General features: G+C 42.2%; 1 protein-coding gene across 1 annotated transcript in view; it reads left to right on the forward strand.

The window, feature by feature from the left end:
• Positions 1-16,032: 16,032 nt before the first annotated feature.
• LOC117409438 (proteasome adapter and scaffold protein ECM29-like) overlaps positions 16,033-21,791 on the forward strand; it is a 44,815-nt gene continuing 39,056 nt past the window's right edge. The window contains exons 1-6 of the mRNA XM_034015483.3: positions 16,033-16,329; positions 17,960-18,090; positions 18,212-18,328; positions 18,793-18,911; positions 21,021-21,170; positions 21,460-21,631. Of these exons, the coding sequence (XP_033871374.3) occupies positions 16,308-16,329; positions 17,960-18,090; positions 18,212-18,328; positions 18,793-18,911; positions 21,021-21,170; positions 21,460-21,631 (711 nt within the window). The 5' untranslated portion in view covers positions 16,033-16,307. The remainder of the gene's footprint in view (positions 16,330-17,959; positions 18,091-18,211; positions 18,329-18,792; positions 18,912-21,020; positions 21,171-21,459; positions 21,632-21,791) is intronic.

The raw sequence follows: 21,791 nt of genomic DNA on the forward strand, positions 1-21,791 counted from the left end.
ATGATGTTGCTTCTTTTAAAAATGTGTAGTATGTACTAGGTAAGTTTACTCTCTGGAGTTTAAATGTTCAGTGTTAGTAGTTTAATCAGTTCAATGTTTTATCTACATTGACATTTTTAAATAACAGTTGTTGAGCTGAGCAGGCACTCACTTGTTCTGCACTGGAGCTGCAGAGACACGACTGTTATCTTTACTGCAATGCTTGTATGTGTTCTTTCATAATTAATTCATTTGTTGAAGAATACCTTTGTCGTGTGAGTGCATTTACACCTCCACTACAGTAATTATTAATATAAGCAAAAGCAGGATATTATTATTATTATTACAAAAATTGAATCATGGGATAAAAAAAATAAAATAAAATAATAAAACAAAATCAATCCCTAACTCCTGGGATTGGGAAGTGTCTGGAATTGGATTCCCTGCTCCAGACCCATTGAGTGTGTTCATATCATACAGTGAGTGCACATCAACAAGCTTTAATTGTTTTACAGCTGATTAACACAAACAGACTACTGCACTAAACACTTTAACATGTAAGCATTTTGCTAAAAGTTATTTTGTGACTTCCTGATATAAATATCCCCATTCTACTTTCAACAAATTAGCTTTTGGAAATATTCACTTCAAAATATTGTGCTTATTCTGGCTTGATTCGACACCGCACAAGACACGCATAGCATTTTACATTGCCCCTGCTCAAGTGTTCAGCGATAAAATTCAAGTTAAATTATTATTATTATTATTATTATTATTATTATTATTATTATTTTATTTTTAATTTTTTTTTTTTTTTTTTTTTAAATGCCTATATTTGTAACTTTTTAAAATGTTTTTATGCAAACTGCCCCATCAGTTTTCTCTCTACACTTCTGCATTTGTTAGACAAAACGCATTACTTTTGTTGAGAATTGCTTTCTGATTTTGTTTTAAATTGAAACCTTTTTTTTTTTTTTTTTCACAAGCATAACCTGTTTTTGGCCTCTTGATTTGGACTCGTTTCGGCATACTTATTGGAGTCTGTATTTTGAAATAATTGTACATAACATTTTTTGTTGGTGCATTGGCACCGTCGTCAACTAATTTTATTTTGTTAGTTTTTAACAGCAGTTTTCCATTTACAGTACTTACAGTACTTGGCTGAACTCTAGCCCCTCCTCCTTCCCTGTGTGCCGCAAATCGATACATTTTTTTTTTTTTTTTTTTTTTTTGTTTTTAATGGCCCACTTAAAGCTTTTTGTAACTTAAAGTCCTATTGGTTATTTTTTTTAATATAAAATTACATACCCTCTGTTTATGGCTGCATTGTTTAGTAATCAGGGCTTAGTTTTACTGAAATCTGCCCTGCAACACATGCCAAATTATTAATTTTGTTTTCTAATCTTCTCACCAATGCTGTTTGGTTGATGAGTGAATCAGAAAATAACAACAATAATAACAACAACAACGCCTGAAAGAGACAGGAGGGCGAGTAGACAAACAGAGATGCAGGTATGCAGATAGCTGGAGAGACTAGCGCTAGTGTAATTGTTCTACAAAAGTGATAAATAAGGCTCTATTCAAGAAAAACATAATTTTATTTTAATAAAACCACCAGTTCTTGATGTCTTTTCTTATTTCCCTTGAACTTTTTCTGTTTATTAATATGACTACAGAGCACCATCTGCTAGAAGGCCTTTAGTAACTAATCATGAACAGCAGAGATGGAAATAAGACTCCTATTACATAGCAGTTTGATCCATTCTTGGTTTAACTATGAGTTTAGTAAGACACACCTGAGCTTGTTACCTATACAGGGTGGCTAATCAAGCTCGTAGTAAAACCTGGAACGTGTGAAACTGCTATTCAGTAGGAGTCTTATTTCCATTCCTGATACACCTAGTGTATCACTCACTTCAGAGAACAATTGATCACAATCTTGGATATTGAGCAAACCCACCTCAGCACACACACAGACACACAAACACACTAATGTTTTCAGTCATCCAGAAAAAAAACCATACAGATGAGCTGAAGCAGAACAAACCTGCAATTTTTATAGAGACTTGTGTTCAACATGAGTCTGCAGACCCAGAAATCACAGGGTTATGAATCAATAATCTATTCATGTATAGGAATATAGTGTGAAGCAAGAGAACTAATTATAAATCCCCCCACGATCAGTTAAATGTTCTAAGATTGTGCAAGCATACAGTGGTCAAAAAAATCAAAGGGCAGCAGTGTGGAGTTGTGGTTAGGGCTCTGGACTCTTGACCGGAGGGTTGTGGGTTCAATCCCCAGTGGGGGACACTGCTGTTGTACCCTTGAGCAAGGTACTTTACCTAAATTGCTCCAGTAAAAACCCAACTGTATAAATGGGTAATTGTATGTAAAAATAATGTGAAATAATGTATAATGTGATATCTTGTAACAATTGTAAGTTGCCTTGGATAAGGGTGTCTGCTAAGAAATAAATAATAATAATCTAATAAATATCTGATGTGGGTATCGGCAATGCCAGGGAGTACTTATCTGATATTTTTCTTTTCTTGTATGACTATCTATTTATGTATCTATCTATATATAGTAAATATGGCCTGGAGAGGAGGGCTATAGTGGAAAATGATTGACCCGAGGAAAGACAATTGCTACTGACGGGGCTATAATCCCCGAAGCCTCCGCATCCTAGAGGTAACAATAGTCTTTCCGAGGGGCATTTAATTTTCCACTATGAGCTCAGTCTGAAGTACATATTTAATATATGAGTCAGTCAAAATAATAAGAGAGGCAAGGTTGGATAGTAAATATGACTTTATATACTGTAAAGCCATAAATATTTGCAAGCATTTTATTATGCGTTTTTCAAGTATGAAATAAAAAACCGTAAACATTTTTGGCATGAATATGTAAAATTCCTCTTTCATGACCCAACATCAAAATGTTACCCATGCACAATGCAATTTAGCAAAAGATAAAAAAAACGATAGTTTCCAGATTTAAAACAGTATCCAAAGTCAGTATTCAAAATACAATGCTCGTAAAGGCCCTAATGTCACAGTTCACTTGCAAATGAAAATGCACAAAAGCAACTAAAGATCACAGATTTAAAAAAAAAAAAAATACATCACAGTATCTAAAACTGTTTAATGACGAACTGTTACATTACCATAGCTTGTCTCCTTGCTTTGTTTTGGCTGCATTTTCGTCAGGTTAAACTGGAGGAAGTGCTGTGCAACTGCACAATATAAGACAGACTGATTTGGCATGCAGAGAGAAAAAAGAAAAACATGGGCTGCGACGGATAATCAAATAAATATTATTTATTTATTTATTATTATTATTATTATTATTATTTATTTCTTAGCAGACGTCCTTATCCAGGGTGACTTACAATTTTTACAAGGTATCATATTATTTTTACATACAATTACATTATTTTTTACACATTATTTTCACATACAATTACCCATTTATACAGTTGGTTTTTTATTGTAGAAATCTATGTAAAGTACCTTGCTCAAGGGTACAGCAGCAGTGTCCCCCACCTGGGATTGAACCCACGACCCCTCCAGGCCCTAATGTCCCACTATGAACCTTCTCTCCAGTCCATATATATATGTGTGTGTGTGTTTGTGTGTGTGTGTATAGTTTGTTTCATTTTGCTGTCTTAAAGTACAATTACAAAATACTATGACATGCCTTACTATTATTAATTGCTGTGAGGGGAGCTGGCCTCCTGACCTCACCCCCACCCTTCTTCATGACTGGCAGCTCCCCTCCGTGGGGCTCCGGCCACCTGTTTTCCTGCAGCAAAATTTCTGCGGGGGGGAGCTGGTCTCCTGAGCTCCCCCCCACTTCTTCATGGCCGGCAGCTCCCCTCCGTGGGCTCCGGCCACCCGTTCTCCTGCAGCGAAATTGCTGCGGGGGGAGCTGGTCTCCTGACCTCCCCCCCCCCCCCCCCTTCTTCATGACTGGCAGCTCCCCTCCGTGGGGCTCCAGCCACCTGTTTTCCTGCAGCGAAATTGCTGCGGGGGGAGCTGGTCTCCTGAGCTCCCCCCCCTTCTTCATGGCCGGCAGCTCCCCTCCGTGGGGCTCCGACAACAATTTCTCCTGCCATGAAAGTGCGGCTAGGGGAGCTGGTCTCCTGACCTCCCCCCCACCTTCTTCGTGTCCGGCAGCTCCCCTTCATGGGGCTCCAGCCACAGTATTTCCTGCCGCATGGCAGGACTGGTAGCGACCCCAGGCGAAGCAGGACCCTTGGGAGGTGACGGCAGCAGCAGTGGACCCTCGGGAGGTGACGGCAGCAGCAGTGGACCCTCAGGAGGTGACGGCAGCAGCAGCAGCAGACACGAAGAAGGTGGGGGGAGGCAGCGACAGCAGCAGACCCTCGGGAGGCGACGGCAGCAGCAGTGAACCCTCAGGAGGCGACGGCAGCAGCAGCAGCGGACCCTCGGGAGGCGACGGCAGCAGCAGCAGCGGACCCTCGGGAGGCGATGGCAGCAGCAGCAGCGGACCCTAGGGAGGCGACGGCAGCAGCAGCGGACCCTCGGAAGACGACAGCAGCAGCAGCAGACCCTCGGGAGGCGACGGCAGCAGCAGTGGACCCTCGGGAGGCGACGGCAGCAGCAGCGGACCCTCGGGAGGTGACGGCAGCAGCAGCGGACCCTCCGGAGGCGAACTCAAGAGGGGAGCCCCTGGCCATGGAGGCGGCAGCGGGAGCTCCACTTCTCCCTCGTACCCTGTAACTGGTGGCTCTCCAGGCGATGTGGAGCAACAGGCAGCCCCGGGCGATGCAGAGCAACAGGCAGCCCCAGGCGATACAGAGCAACAGGCAGCCCCGGGAAATGCGGAGCAACAGGCAGCCTTGAGACAGAACCAGCAGGCATTCACCCTCTGCTGGTGGAGGTGGGAGGGGCAAGCAGTCCTCCCACGGCGGTTGAGGCGGAACCAGCAGGTATTCACCCTCTGCTGGTGGAGGTGGTGGAGGCAGAGGCAGCTCCTGCTGCTCTGCCTCTAGCGGTGGTGGAGACAGAGGCAGCTCCTGCCGCTCTGCTTCTGGTGGTGGTGGAGACAGAGGCAGCTCCTGCTGCTCTGCTCCTGGTGGTGGCGGAGACAGAGGCAGCTCCTGCCGCTCTGCTTCTGGTGGTGGTGGAGACAGAGGCAGCTCCTGCTGCTCTGCTCCTGGTGGTGGTGGAGACAGAGGCAGCTCCTGCTGCTCTGCTCCTGGTGGTGGCGGAGACAGAGGCAGCTCCTGCCGCTCTGCTTCTGGTGGTGGTGGAGACAGAGGCAGCTCCTGCTGCTCTGCTCCTGGTGGTGGTGGAGACAGAGGCAGCTCCTGCTGCTCTGCTCCTGATGCTGGAGACAGTGGCGAGGACTCCTCACTCTCTGGTGTTGGAGATGTCAGCGGTGGGACCTCTCCCTCTAACGCTGGAGACGGCAGCAATGGCTCCTTTCCCTCTGGCACTGGAGATGGCAGCAATGGCTCCTCTTCCTCTGGTGCTGAAGACGGCAGCAACGGCTCCTCTCCCTCTGGCGCTGGAGACGGCAGCAACCTCTCCTCTCCCTCTGGCGCTGGAGATGGCAGCAATGGCTCTTCTCCTTCTGGCGCTGGAAACATTGACGAGGGCTCCTCGCCCTCTGGCGGGGACACAGCAGTGGGGCCCCTCCCATATCGTCAGCCAGGTATGCTGGGTGGTGTTTCTGTTCCCAGGCCTCCCAGCGCTCCCCATCTCTCGCCCACAGGAGGTTGATCACAACAGGGAGGGCCTCCACGATATCCCTCTCAGGCACCGCCAGCCAGTCCCAGATCACCTCTGAGGAGAGTGGACCAGTCCGCCTCAGAGGATGCGGAGGCAGCTCCTGCTCCTTTCCTTCGGATGGTGGTGGTGGAGGTGAAACCAGCAGGTCTTCCCCTGCTAGTGGAGCCTTGGGCTGTGGATGCTCAGCCTCCTCATCCTCCGGTTCCCGCCCTGGGCAATCCTCCTTTTCTCCTTGCCATGGTGGGTTTTGGGGAAGGTACCTGACCTCACCACAAAGGAAGCACCACCCTTCCTCGTCTAGACAGGCGAGGCAGACGTCCGGTGTAGCAGAGAAGCAGTGGGACCTGCAACTGGCCCTGCGCTGTTTCTGCTGGACTTGCTGCTGCTGCTTCCTTCGGCCGCTTCTTCCTTTTTTTTTTCCAAACACAAAAAACACTATTTGAAAAAAAAACGAACAAAAAAACCTGCACTTTTCTTTCCTGGTCTGGCTCCTGGAGGCATTGTCTATCCCACTCTGACACCATATGTGACCGAGCACTGTTGAGTGGCGTGTGTGGTGACGTCACGGACCAGGAACTAACAGAAACAATGAATGGGCGGGTGAAGCTGAACGCAATGGTGCTCAGCGTTTTATTAAATAAATAAACCAAAAGATTTAAACAAACAACACAGAAACAAAAGGGCACGTTGGCCAAACAAATAAACAATAACAAAACAAGTATACTTTCTATATAGCAATTGTTTCTTTCTCTTCGCTCTCTTCACTCTCTCCACTCTCCCGTAATCTCCTCTGTACAATCCCCCCTTGCGCAGACAGCTAGAGGCTTTTAGATTCTGGCCGAGGGGTTAACTAGTTGTTAATTATCTTATTACCCCTCGGCCACAGTCTGCACGAGTTTAGTAAGGATGTGTGACTGTCTGCTAGTTAAATAATCAGTAGCTGATCAGTCACGCATCCTCACTGGGTTTTTAAAATGCAAAAACAATAACAAAATAAGCGGCGCTTCGCCGTAATATAAACATAATTCATAATATAAATAAATAATAAACAAAGGGGCGGGACACTCCACCACAGAGCCGCAGATAATTGAAGTCGCGGATGAACGGGGTGCGGATAAATGAGGTTCTACTGTATACAAATATATTCGATGACAGTGCCTCTGCCTTTATGTCATCAGTCACTGTGAAGGATGACCTCTGTTGCCCTCTAAGGATACAAAGCAGTGACTGCAATATTTCTCACCAAACAGAGGTCAAAGCAAAACATTAACCTCTCCTCTGAGGAACTGTATGGGTGGTAACCTTGTGACATTAGAAAAATAAATACATTGTAATTGATATACTGATATAGTGATATATGTGTTGAGGTCATCATCAATGAAGCAGTAAGTCTAGAAAGGGAATAAGATCTACATTATAACCAAGCAGCAGATATCAAATAATAGGCAATGCCTTCAGTCTTTCGTTCACTCCTGACTACTGGCATTAAATATGGTTTAAGCTCACCTAGAATCACATTAATGCATCAACAGCTTAATGCTGCTTTATCTCCCAGCAGCTAGGAAACCAGGTAAATGTATTCCTCCTTTACTCAGTACTTAATGCAGAGGCTTTCCAGAGTAATCTAGTACTTATCTTTGACAAGAAGTCAGGATCAGACTTTTTCTTTCTAATTCAGGACTTGTTAGAAGCTTTATTGTTACAGTGAACTTATATAACTTGTTATAGTGAATATTTATGCTTGGTAAATCTTAATATAAATCCACCTCAGGAGGGGAGTCAGTAAGATGATGGTCATTTTAAACTCCCTAACTGATCATTTAGCATGGAGAAAAGTTGTGTCTGTGTGTGTAATATATATATATATATATATATATATATATATATATATATATATATATATATATATGACAAATTAAAAAATAAGCACAATAAAATCTGGTTTACCCAGTCACCATTTCTTATGGCTTCTTATATTGCAAAATGTGCCTCTGTGATTCATTTGATTTGAATATATAGTAACAGCAGATCTGAGTACATTTAAAATGAGCTCGCCCAGGTAAATGGAGGCAGCAACACAGGGGGCCACAACAGCCAGATGAACCCCATTGTCTGATATAGAATAGACAGCCAAGATGGTGCGGCAATCAGTCCTGTTACAAGCAGTTCCATACAGCCGAGGGACAGGTACCGGGCAAACTAGTGCTCCAAGCATGATGGAGCAGGGTTCGAAATTAGCACCTGCCCACGCGACAAATGTGGGCTTATTTGGTCTCGGGCTGGTACAATTCACATACTAACACATCCCAGTGGTGCATCCGTTTTCATTGCTGGGTGCGGCAGCACACACAACCTTTCTCTTGTTAACCTTAGTTTATGTACGAGCATGGTAGATCTGCACTGCCTGCAATAATGTCGTGAATCAACTGTTTCAAGCAATTTGCATTACCATGTGGAGGCTGGCATTTAGTGTTTCAACCAATTAGTACTAAGCATTGCCAAGCGGGGGAGGTTCCTTGCTTACGTTTAGCTACTGCAATCCCACTCTGACACCAGTGTAACGTTTTCGAGTTCCAGCCTTATGGACTCAGACGGAGGCAGTGGTGGTGCAAAATTAAACAACTTGGTACTATAGGCCTGGCAACGCCAAAAGCAGCTGATTTAACTGGAAGAACAGCAGAATATAAGCCATTGAGCTGACATGCTGCTGTTTGTATTTGACATATCCTAACAATAAACCAATAACATTTTCAGTCAAAAACGCTGTTAACATTTGGACTGTGAGAACCACTTACGTTGTAATAAACACTGGACTGGTCTCTGCAGTCTCCTGCTGCTCGCTAATTTCTTTACCTGTGTGTTTTGACGGTGTTTGTGTTTGTTTGTTTTTCTTAGTACTGTAGTTCAAGTCCTCCGGTTAATGGCAGCTCGTTTCCTTTGCTCTCCTCTCACCACAAACTCCTGCTGCAGCCGGAGATAGGAAGTACTGCGCATTAGTGGCTGTATTGACATTACCTCTAGAGGCACCAGTGAGAAAGTGCATTTAACTAACAGTGTACACCCGTAATATCTTGTACTGTGTGTGATAAATTTCATTTATACTTTTGACTTCACTGTTTAAATCTGATCAAACATTTTACATGTACAAAACAGTTTAAAAAAAATACCAATGGCATGGACAAGGATTGCAGGTCAATGTTGTAAGCTCTGTTTGTGTCAAAATTAGATCCACTATATTTCTATATGACACAATCTAAGGTCAAGGTATATCCCAGTTGTAGATATACTGACAGTGGAGAAAGTTCCGTTATAAGCACAATAACACAACAGGATGTTCAAATATTGTCAAATATACGTACGCCTTGGCCTGCAGATTTTGGACCATAGGGAGGCTTCAGTGGGCCCATGGCTGGCCATGCTGTCAGCACCCCTGCCGGTAGTGGCACGGCTGACAGCCTGCTGGTCCACGCCTGCAGCGAAATTGCTGCGGGGGATGCTGGTCTCCTGACCTCTCCCCCGATCTCCGGCAGCGAAACTGCTGCAGTGGGAGCAGGTCTCCTGACCTCCCCCACGATCTCCGGCAGCGAAACTGCTGCAGTGGGAGCAGGTCTCCTGACCTCCCCCACGATCTCTGGCAGCGAAACTGCTGCAGTGGGAGCAGGTCTCCAGACCTCCTCCCCTTTCTTCGTGGCCGACAGCTCCCCTTTCTGGGGCTCCGGCCACCGTACTCCCTGTGGTGGAAGTACGGGAAGCAGAGACAGCTCCTGCTGTTCTGCTTCTGGCAGTGGCGGAGGCAGAGGCAGCTCCTGCTCCTCTGCTCCTGGAAGTGGCAGAGGCAGCTCCTGCTCCTCTGCTTCTGGCAGTGGCGGAGGCAAAGGCAGCTCCTGCTCCTCTGCTCCTGGTGGTGGCGGAGGCAGAGGCAACTCCTGCTCCTCTGCTCCTGCCGATGAAGATGGTGGAGGCAGAGGCAGCTCCTGCTGCTCTGCTCCTGGCGGTGGTGGAGGCAGAGGCAGCTCCTGCTCCTCTGCTCCTAGTGGAGGAAGTGGTGGAGGCAGAGGCAGCTCCTGCTGCTCTGCTCCTTGCGGTGGAGGCAGAGGCCATGGGGCTGATGCTGGCCACTCAGAGGGAGGCTGTGGCGGTGCTGGCTCCCTCTGCTGTGGCGGCTGGGCTGGCGTGCGCCATGCTCCCTTCAGCAGCATAACTAGAGGCTGCTGGGGGACACCAGCATCCTGCCCTTCCCCCCCCCCAGAAAAATTCAGGGGGTTGAGCCTGTAATTCCTCCCCTTCTGGCTCTTGGGACGGCAGCGATGGCTCCTCCCCCTTTAGCTCTCGGGATGGCAGCAGCAGGTGAACCAACAGGCATGCTTCCTCTGCTGGTGTAGATGGGGACAGCAGGCATTGTTCTTCTGCTGGTGGAGGTGGAACCAGCAGGTATTCTCCCTCTGCTGGCAGCTTGTGTCCTAGGGCTGTGGAAGCCCCGACTTCCCTCTCTTCGGGCTGTGGACGCACCGACTCCTCCCTTTTGGGCTGTGGACGCACCGACTCCTCCCTTTTGGGCTGTGGATGCACCGACTCCCCCCTCTTGGGCTGTGGACGTTCGGGCTCCCCCCACTCAGGCGTAGGACGTTCGGGCTCCTCCCACTCAGGCGTAGGACGTTCGGGCTCCTCCCACTCAGGCGTAGGACGTTCGGGCTCCTCCCGCTTGGGCTGTGGACGCTCAGGCTCCTCCCGCTTGGGCTGTGGACGCTCTGGCTCCTCCCGCTCGGGCTGTGGACGCTCTGGCTCCTCCCGCTCGGGCTGTGGACGCTCTGGCTCCTCCCGCTCGGGCTGTGGACGCTCTGGCTCCTCCCACTCGGGCTGTGGACGCTCTGGCTCCTCCCGCTCGGGCTGTGGACGCTCTGGCTCCTCCCGCTCGGGCTGTGGACGCTCTGGCTCCTCCCGCTCGGGCTGTGGACGCTCTGGCTCCTCCCACTTGGGCTGTGGAGGCAAAACCAGCAGGCATTCTTCCTCCCAGGTGCTTACGGTCTGTTCCCTTGCATACACCTCCCATCTCTCCCTGTCCATCAACCGCAGGAACCGGACGGCTACTGGTATAGACTGGGCCTCCAGCCCAGCATTTTCCAGGATACAGTCCCGCACTTTGATGGCGTCTTCTGCCATTTTTTTTTTCCTTTTTTTTTTTTAATCCAAAAATGTGGTTCCTGCTCTGGCCTGAGTCCTGGAGGCGCTGCAGATCCCACGCAGGACACCACGTGTCACAAAGACGGCCGGAGTGGGTGGCGTCAGACCAGAAGCAGGAAATAAACAGACAGAGACTTGTGGTTTGGTGAAGCTGAGCGAATGCTTTCGCTCAGCATTTAATAAACAGAACAGAAAATAAAAGGTTGGAACACAAAACAGGACACGGCACTATACGCCAAAATAAAAAGACAAACAAAACGAACTAAACAGTGCACAGACAGACGAACAAAACACGGTGAGCAGATACTCTTATATTTACACTTTTACAATTTACAATTACCTCCGTCTCCAATCCCGTTCTCCACTCACTGTACACCCAACCCTGACTGAAAGAAACGTGCATCTATATATACTGTTGTGCTGGGATTCAATTACTAATTAATTATTCACTTGAATCCCAGCACGTGAATTAATTCTGTGCAACCCCGTGCTCACATATTACATTTACCCAGCACGTGAAGTGATTTGTGCCCTCCTCGTGCCTAAATACAAATCTACACTTTTTAAATACACGTGAAACACAGACCCGTTTATATCCCGTGTACCAATCTATACACCAACATTAACACACGCACCATACAACACATAACACACAAATGCACACAGGGGCGGGGCGCATTGCCACACACCCCCACCCTACCCCAAAGTGATTTGGTTGTTAAATGAATTAGGGCAAGCACTGCTGATATGGAGGCATATCTCCACAGGTTGCAGAAGTTTGTATAGATTGGAACACTTGTTAGCATTTATTGGAATATTTGTGGCAATTTCTTAGTTTCTGTTATACAGTCTCAGACAAAAGTATTTAGGCAGTTTATAAAAAAAAAAAAGAGAGAGAAAAACCACAAAGAAAGTAATTTCTATAATTTCTAATTGTTCTATTGAAAGATATAAATTAGAGATTCAGCTTTATAATAAAACGAATTATTACATGACATGCATACAATGAAAAATAACATGCAAAAAATAATTTCATACTTTGACAAAAGTATTTGGCACCCTGTCACAAAGACGGCCAGAGTGGGTGGCATCAGACCAGATGCAGGAAATAAACAGACAGAGATTGATGTGGTTTGGTGAAGCTGAGCGAATGCTTTCGCTCAGCATTTAATTAAACAGAACAGAAAATAAAAGGTTTGAACAGACAAAAACACTGGACACGGCACTATACGCCAAAATAAAATGACAAACAAAACGAACTAAACAGTGCACAGACAGACGAACAAACACGGTGAGCAGATAACAATATTTACGTTCTTTTATATTTACTGTACTCCTTCTCTCTCTCCCGTTCTCCACTCACCGAACACCCAACCCCGACTGAAAGAAACGTGCATCTATATATACTGTTGTGCTGGGATTCAATTACTAATTAATTATTCACTTGAATCCCAGCACGTGAATTAATTCTGTGCAACCCCGTGCTCACATATTACATTTAACCAGCACGTGAAGTGATTTGTGCCCTCCTCGTGCCTAAATACAAATCTACACTTTTTAAATACACGTGAAACACAGACCCGTTTATATCCCGTGTACCAATCTATACACCAACATTAACACACGCACGCAACATACAACATATAACACATAACACACAAATGCACACAGGGGCGGGGCGCATTGCCACACACCCTTACATTAGTATTTTGTGTGCCCACCCTTTGCTTCCTTTACAGCTTGCAGTCTTTTTTTGTATTTAGAAACCAGTTCCTGGCATCTTTCCGGAGATATTTTTCCCATTCTTCAACACATACAAGTTCTGCAGTCAACTTTGGTTTCCTTTTTGCAACAGCAGCCTTCAAGTTAATCCACAACATCTCGATGGGATTCCAGTCTGGGGACTGAGATGGCCAATCCCTAACTGTAATCTTCCTTTTTTTCAGACATTCCTTTATAGACTTCGCAGAATGCTAAGGGTCATTATCCTACTGAAATACAAACTTTCATCCAATAAGCCTTCTAGCACTGGGTAACAAATGAGAGTGCAAAATTTCTTGTTATAAACGGAGTGTTAAAATGCTGCATGCTGATTGGTCCTTCAGTGTTCCAAGCCGTTACAATATCTAGCACAATGTAACGATTACAACTACAAAAATGTAACATTGACGTGCTAGAAAAAACTCAAAATGAAATTAATACCACAAAACAAACAAATTGGGCTGTTAAATGCTTAAAGGATACATAAGGACATTTTTATTTGATTGTGTTACCTGTTCCCATGTGTTGCTACAACTGTTTACGTAAGGTGTGTACATTGTGTTTTTTTTTTGTTTTTTTTTAACATTTTGACCACTTTTTTAAACTTTTAAACTGTAGCCTCAGATGGATTTACCAGTGAGCAGGAGGATGATAGGAAATGTAGTTCTGAGAGGTCTGTGCGGGTACATGGGAAGCCATCTTGAGGCAGGGAATGCAATTTAAAAGTTTAAAAAAGTGGTCAAAATGTAAAAAAATTAAAAAAATTAAAATTAAAATTAAAACAATACACACACCTTATGTAAACAGTTGTAGCAACACATGTGAACATGTAACATAATAAAATAAAAAGGTACCCTTTAAATGACTGGCTTTCTGAAAAGAAATATACAATTTGACTTTAAAATTAATTACTTGAAATTAATAATCTTCATCCCAACAAAGCACCTGTTTGGTATACGCTAGCACCAATGGGAGTGAATTACCTAGCAACAATGTTACATAGAATACGCAGGAAGGCAGGCACCTCAAAGATATACAACTAAGCAAGGTTTTTTTTGATAGTTATTTAAAGTCAGAAAAATGAACTGAAACACATCTAACCTGTAGTTATTTAAATTCTTTATTTTAAAAAAATGCATTTACTGAAACAAAAAAAACTGAATGTTTTAACCTGAATATTATATTTATTTCACAGGAACTTTATAAAAGCAATAAGGCATTGGGTATGGGTTGTGCTGGATACTGTCACTTCTTGGTTGGTTGTGGGCACTCGGCTGCAACTCGTGTACAACAAAGCACAAAGAAGTGACAATATCCAACACAACCTATGCCCTCTCGTGCCTTATTGCTTAAACATTTTGCAGCATTCATTGATCCTTCAACAATACAAAGGTCGCCAGTGCCTGAGGAAGAAAAACAAGTCCATATCATCACACACCCTCCACCATGTTTAACACTGGGTATGATGAAACTTTCTTTAAATTCTTCTCCTCTCTTCCTTCAAACATATTGTTGCATTCTTGGTGAAAAAAAGAAATATTTTGGATTCGTCTGACCATAAAATTTAGTTGAAGAAATCATCAGGCTTCTTCAAGTATTCAATGGAAAACTCCAATCGCTTTCTTTTGTATATTGTTTTTAACAAAGGTTTGCATCTTGGTTTTTGCCCATGGACAGTCATCTTTTTTTTTTTATTATAAATTTAGTCATTGCCAATTATTTTTTATTATTTTCACCCCAATTTGGAAATAGCCAATTATTTTTATACCCAACTCACCGCTACCACCCCTGCGCTGACTCGGGAGGGCGAAGACAAACACACGCTGTCCTCTGAAGCGTGTGCCGTCAGCCGATTGCTTTTTTTCACACTGCGGACTCACCATGCAGCCACCCAAGAGCTACAGTGTCAGAGGACAACGCAGCTCTCGGGCAGCTTACAGGCAAACCCGCAGGATCCCGGCCAGGCTACAGGGGTCGCTGGTGCGCGGTGAGCCGAGGACACCCTGGCCGACCTAACCCTCCCTCTCCCCGGGCGGCGCTCGGCCAATTGAGTGCCACCCCCTAGAAGCTCCCGTCCTCGGTCGGCAAAGGAATAGACTGGACTCGAACTCGCGACATCCAGACTATAGAGCGCATCTTGCACTCCACGTGGAGCGCCTTTACTGGATGCGCCACTCAGGAGCTGGACAGTCATCTTGTTAAGGTATCGCTGAATTGTTTGCTCGTGAATTTCTTGACCATCTCCTCTCAATTCTTGTGTCAAATCTTTTGCAGTAATTCGAGGATTTTACCAGGCTGCTCAAATGATTCTTCTTCCAGACTTGACAGAAATCTTTCTTGGTCTTCCACATGAGCTAGTTGCAGTAGTTCATGTTCTCCTGTTTTTGCCAATAATAGCCCACACAGTGCTTTTTGGTAAACCGAGTCTTTCTGCTATTTCTGGTAGTTTCTCCTTTTTTGTATAGTGTATCACTGTCATTTTTTTATAGTTGCTGTACTCTTTAGTTTTGTTGCTTTTTTTAATCACAAATTTCCAATTTATTTTCCAGCAGTTGGTGATTATTTATTTATTTATTTATTTATTTATTTATTTATTCTATAATTATCAGGTGTTGGTTTTCAATCATAATTGTCAATAATTAGCAACAAATGGGTTTCATAGGAAATATGTTGATTGCCCAAATACTTTTGTCAAAGTATGAAATTATTTTTTGCATGTTATTTTTCATTGTATGCATGTTATATAACAATTAGTTTAATAATTACTTTAATTTATATCTTTAAATAGAACAATTAGAAATTATAGATAATCGCTTTCTTTGTGTTTTTTCTCATTTGTTTTATCTGCCCAAATACTTTGGTCTGTGACTTATTATCTAATATGTCATGTGGAATTTGCAAAGTTAAACAACACACATTTGATTACCCCTTAATGATTCCAAATTGTGTTGTGTAAGAATAATGGATTAGTAACTGCAAAAGTATGTGTTAACAAATTGTCTACAATGTTTTTAGTACTGATTTTTTCTTGTAATTTTACATTAAAGTCTGATCATAACACAACAATTTTTGTTCATGGTAACAGAAGTATGCAAAATGTGGGCTAGTCAATCAAATGATAGAGGACTACAAGTAAACACTATCACAGGTAATAAAGGTGTACACTTTTTACACTTCTAAGCAAAGTAAAATGCATAGGTAAAAACTTACTTGCCCCACGTCCCATTGTAAAAACAAACAAACAAACCAACAAACAAATAAACAGACCAGAGATGGTATAACTTGACTGCACTAAAGGAGGATAAGAGAGAGGTCGGGGTAACATTACAACAGCTGCATGTATGGACTTTGAACAGCAGCACACTGGTTTATAGGCACAACCATGGATACTACAAAGATAGGCTAGTATTTTCATTTTGGACTCTCACTTTTTGTTTAATAATTGTTTCCTCCCCAGCCGTACCTTCATTCCAACTCTAAGTGGTGCTGTTGCGTTAGAATCTGCAACAGTTTCTGTAGTATCAGCTATTTCTAAATATACAAAAAAAAAAAGTTAAAGACCGATACAGTTGTGTGTTGGCGCTCTGGTAGCAGGATTGCTGTGTGGGGAACAGACTCGCTGCAAAAATGGCTGCTCAGGATGAGCTGAGTAAGTTACGAGTGCAATGGAGAAACGGCAGTCAGTCGTTTATGCACATTATTTACCATTTATCTTATTTAATGTGAAAGAAATGTGTGTGTGTGTGTGTGTGTGTGTGTGTTTTTAAACTGTGGTTTTGTTAACGCCAGGAGCCTTTTAATGTGCAGTCTAAGAAAAGACAAGGCCTGGTGCACAGTCATGATGTGGAAACAAAACTACTTTGTGTACATTGAAAATAATGGATACATTGTATCCGTATTAATTTGGCAGATCGACACGTATGTAGTAATTTCAGCGCATTGTTGGCTATCAAAATCAGATTTTTTTTAAAGCTCGTTGTAGTCGTTGACGCTGCATGTTGAGAAATGTAAGGATGAATACCCACTGTACAAATACAACAATACGCTTGCCTTTCCCTGTTCACACTGCATAAAAACGGTAAATGCTGCAATATCACATTATTTACATTTTTTTTTTTAATTACTTGATACTGTCCTTTACCAAAGTTAGACAGGATTTGAAATGTTATTGATACTGGGAATGCATGTCCTAAGTATCTTACAGTCTCCACAATATCTGATATTAAATAAAAACTGGATAGAGTAATATAAAAAATGTCCTAATTACACAATCATTTAGTCTGTTTTGTATTGAGGATATTGGTACTTGGTGTTTTTGAATTGGTGGACAGTAGACTTGCTGCAGCCCATCCTTAATTTAGATTAACTGAGTCAGTAGTGGCTATTAAAACAAGGACTTGACTTACCAACAGAGAATAGGCAGGCTACAGTTCATAAAAACATTGGTAGGAAACAGTTGTAGTATTTGGAATAGATACAACATCAAAATGAACAAAGTAAACATAAGATTTCTTCAATACAATTTCCCGTGTTCTTTTATTTTAGTTGTGTTTTTCATTGGAATGTTTAAAAAAAAAAAAAAAAACTGCTAACTGTTTTATTTATAAGAAAATTGCTAGTTATACATTTTCTGGCCCTTGTATGTTTATGTACAGTGAATGTTGTTAATTGAATGTCTTTGGTATGGTAATTTTTTAACATGTCCCTATTTCAGTGGTTTAGTGAATACAGTATTTTTATTTTATACTGTTGTGCTCCCACATATTTAGTGATGGGATTCTGAAGTCACTCCCTTCTCTGCCTCTGTTTCTGCAATGTGGCTGGCTTTCATAATCAGAATACTTGTTGAGACAGCTTAACATAAAAGGCAATGACAGTTTTATTTCCTTCATTGATATCAAATAATTCCTGGTCCTTTTTAAATAGGTTACATGAGATGTGATGGTCATTTCATAGGACAAGCATCTTTTAAAAACACAGTGAAATTAAGACAGTGTTTAGCACCTTGGTTGATCATGATCACTATTATTTCTAGGCTCTTGAAAATCCCAAACATCACACTAACCTTTCTTTTCATGTGGAAACCTTATTCCACTGTGGGGTGTGCAAGACAACGTTTAGGTATGATGGGGATACAATGAGGGGGAATTTATGTTGATTTTATTCATATTATGTCCTCGCAATATTTAGAGATCTCCAGTCTTCAGTTCAGAACATTACATGCATCGGAAGTAAAACCTCCTAGTGTATATTGTAACTTTATTGATCTGTCTTATCAGACCAGCTGGAGCGTGTCTTCCTGCGCCTTGGCCATGCAGAAACAGATGAACAGTTGCAGCACATCATATCTAAGTTCCTTCCTCCAGTTTTGCTCAAGTTGTCCAGCATTCAGGAAGGTGTGAGAAAAAAGGTAATTTTTTCTCGTATTTTCAGAAGTGCAGTATCAGTATGTAGACCTGTTTGGTGATTAAAACCTTGTATAATAATTCTGCATCTACAAGATTTTCAATCTGTATTTTCTACACATTCAGGTCATGGAGCTGCTGGTGCACCTGAACAAACGCATAAAGAGCCGGCCTAAGATCCAGCTGCCTGTTGAGACATTACTGGTCCAATACCAGGATCCTGCTGCTGCCTCTTTTGTCACTGTAAGTAAACAACAACATCGAAACTTTGATATACCAGATCTGTTCGCATTGACATCTGAATCATTTGATACTTTCCCTGTAGTGTACAATAATGTTTCTCTTTCTGACTTCCTCACACTTCTTGTTAAACACAGTACTTGGTGGTGTTCACTACTTTTTATTGTAATAAAGTGTTGGAATTAGGGATAGTCAACACTTGGCACTGCTCATGTGACAGGTCCCACATACTGTACCATTTGTATTGATATAAAAAAAATAAGCTCAATGCAAATAAGCTCAATGCAATCCTCAATATAATCCACCAGTACTATGCAAAAAAAAATGTGTCACTAAAATGTTCTTGGTCCATAACCCAACTTCTCTTTAGTTCTCAAATCTAATGGAACATTACTGGGTCAAAGTAAAGAGGTTGAGTAAAAGACTACCTTCATGTGCCTTATTTGTTCCATGTTCTGTTCCAACAGAATTTCACTATAATTTACATCAAGATGGGTTATCCTCGTTTAGATGTGGAAGAACAGTGTGAATTGGCTCCTACTCTACTAACTGCAATGGAAGGAAAACCACAGCCACAGCAGGATAGGTCATTGTTATTTTTTTTAAAACTCAACCTGTGTTACAACTCCAGCAGTCTAAAGGATTTAAATGAATATATACATGTATATATTTGTCGTGGTGCACAGAACAGACCAGTGAACGAAAGGTTCTTTAGGGAGTCAATGGGTTCAATCATCCAGACTTGGATAACCTCTGACCATAGATTCCACTGGTCCAGGAAATTGAAATACTGAGCTACATTATGTAATAGTTTTGCATGAAATTTCTTTTAACTGCCATGATTTTCAAGCTTTCAACATGTGTCCCTTCATCAGGGAAAGTGGATGATAAAATAATACATCTGATGAATAACCCTTGCACAGCTGTATCTAGTTGGCAAAGTGGGGTTTGTTTTGCCACATGCGGGACCCTGCACTCTGTCTTCTAGTGTAAGGAAATATTCCACGCAGAATATACGGTTCACAACAGGGCAATACCTGTATGTTTATTTTCTCTACCAGCATCCTTACGTAGAAGGCCTTTGGTTGTAATACAAAACAAAACAAAATAATCAAAAATAAAGTCTAACTACTTCAGCTACTTTTTAAAAAATTCTGTCTCTCAAATCGGACGGCTAAACCGTTTCCCAATTTTTAAACAAACAATTATTTATATTACCAGTGACAATGCTGTTCTTTAGACGTTCCACTGAGGTCAGGTCTATCCACAGGTTTTTACCTTCACACAAACAACCTGAATAAACTATTGCATGACTTAAATACTTATGCTTAATTGCATTTAGGTGATGTTCATTACCGTCTTAATCTACAATTAACTAAATGCACCTCTGGAAATGTGGTCCTGATGTCCCTGTCTAATTTGGGACTACATCTTGCATTCACAAAACCCATAAGTAAGGCACTGTGAAAGTCACTGAAATTTTCTTTAAAATTCATGGCAGCATCATGGGTAAAGTATTGTATTTCGCGGAATGTGCACGGAACAATTTTATAAATTGCGTGTACAGATTATTATTTTTTTAAAACATCAAATATACGGATAAATACACTGACAAAATTCAACGTCAAAGTTATTCAAGCACTTTACAATAGCTTATGAAACAGTGTTGTAATTAACAACCTGTAGGTAAAGTGTATCTGCAAGGACAGCTTTCAGTTCTAGTACATCAGGTGCATGTTCACCATTTAGGTCTTGCAAAACAAATACAATCAGTAACCCACATCTTGGGCATTACTGCCAATTCCATAATCTCTTGCTTGTGATACTCTGCAACTTTAGGTAAGTATTCACGTCTCAGCTGAAGAATGAAGAACGTACGTAACTTTTGGTTGTCCAATTTTTCAAGAGGGATATTTGCTCAAACAAACACCTCTGTCATGTCAAAATGTAATGTATTTCGTACTTCACAGTTTTCAGTGGACTTTTGGAACATGGAAGTCATGTTGTTTTTTTGGTTTCTTTTGCAAGTAAAGCAGTCACAGTACTGCTCTGGATTTACGCCTTTCTCTTTCAGTGAATACTTGAATCTAAATATTTGCTGCAGACACATTTTTTGCCTTTTTAGAGACATCCGTTTTCTTGTTTACAGTGTGTAGTATTTTAATTTCCCGCCTAAATTGCATATAGTCACATGACATAATCACTGCACAGCACTATGTGCATGGCAAATAGTACACGCAGGCACACAGCAGAGCTGTACAGTTTTGTTAATGTGTTTTTTTTGTATGAAATACAAATAATTATGAAATTGTTTTTATTTCTTAAGACTATATTGTAAAAATCGTGGTATTGGGCAAATTTCACGATTCCCGCGCAGCCTGTGAAGTCGCGATTTACACAGGGCCTTACCCATAGGGAATACAAACTACTTGTTATCCTTGGCCCTATGTATCTTCCCTCTACAACCGTTCCCCACACTTTACTACACTAGGGTACACTAATGTTGTTTTCATCTCATGCTTATTTTCATTTTTTTTTTAATGTTCACACAATTTACACACATTACATTTTTGTGGTTTTAAAGTAAAAAAAATATATATATATATTCACTGATTCAGTAACTTGTTCCTGTTGCATTTGTGTTCAGGAATGTGTGGATTAACGCAACTAAACTTTTTTCTTATTTTTTTTTCAGCTTGATGCATCTTCTAATACCAACACTCTTCAGTATGAAATACCCTTCAGAGCCATCAAAAGTTGCCTCTCCCTTTATCCTTGTTGAGAAACCAAAGACTGTGCATTTGCTTCTAGATTTCATGTTAGATGTTCTTATGATGCCTTATGGGTATGTCCAAATTGTTTGTCCTATTTGGCTCATTAATACCATGTTATTTTTTCTGTAGTTGAACAATATAATGTTAGTGAAATATAACACAGTAGCTGAAAAGAAGCAAATAAAACAAGTTAAACTGTAAATGCAGTTAAATCAGGTTGCAGCTTTTCTAACAGGTACTGCATGTGAACTTGCAGTACCTGTTAGAAAAGTACATACCTGTATCCTTGGATTTGAACTACATAAAAACAGTTGGACAGTGGTAATGCATTTGATTTGAATCTTTCCTTCAATGCTGCAGGTTTGTTTTGAATGAACCCCAGAGTCGTCCTAACCCTGCCTCCCCTCAGAGCTCTGCGGGCAATGGTAGTGCCGGCGGTATTGGAATTCCTCAGCCACCACCTGGCATGAGCTTTTATGGTGCTAAACGCATCATTGGAGAAACACCATGGACTCCGGAGCAACTTGAACAGGTACTATAATCTGTGTATATCATGTACAGTGCCTTGCATAAGTATTCACCTCCCTTGGACTTTTCCACATTTTGTAGTGTTACAACATGGAATTAAAATGGATTTAATTGGGATTTTTACCATTTGATTTACACAACATACTTAACACTTTGAAGGTGCA

Source organism: Acipenser ruthenus, chromosome 2 (assembly GCF_902713425.1).
Source record: "Acipenser ruthenus chromosome 2, fAciRut3.2 maternal haplotype, whole genome shotgun sequence".
NCBI classification, from domain to species: Eukaryota; Metazoa; Chordata; class Actinopteri; order Acipenseriformes; family Acipenseridae; genus Acipenser; species Acipenser ruthenus.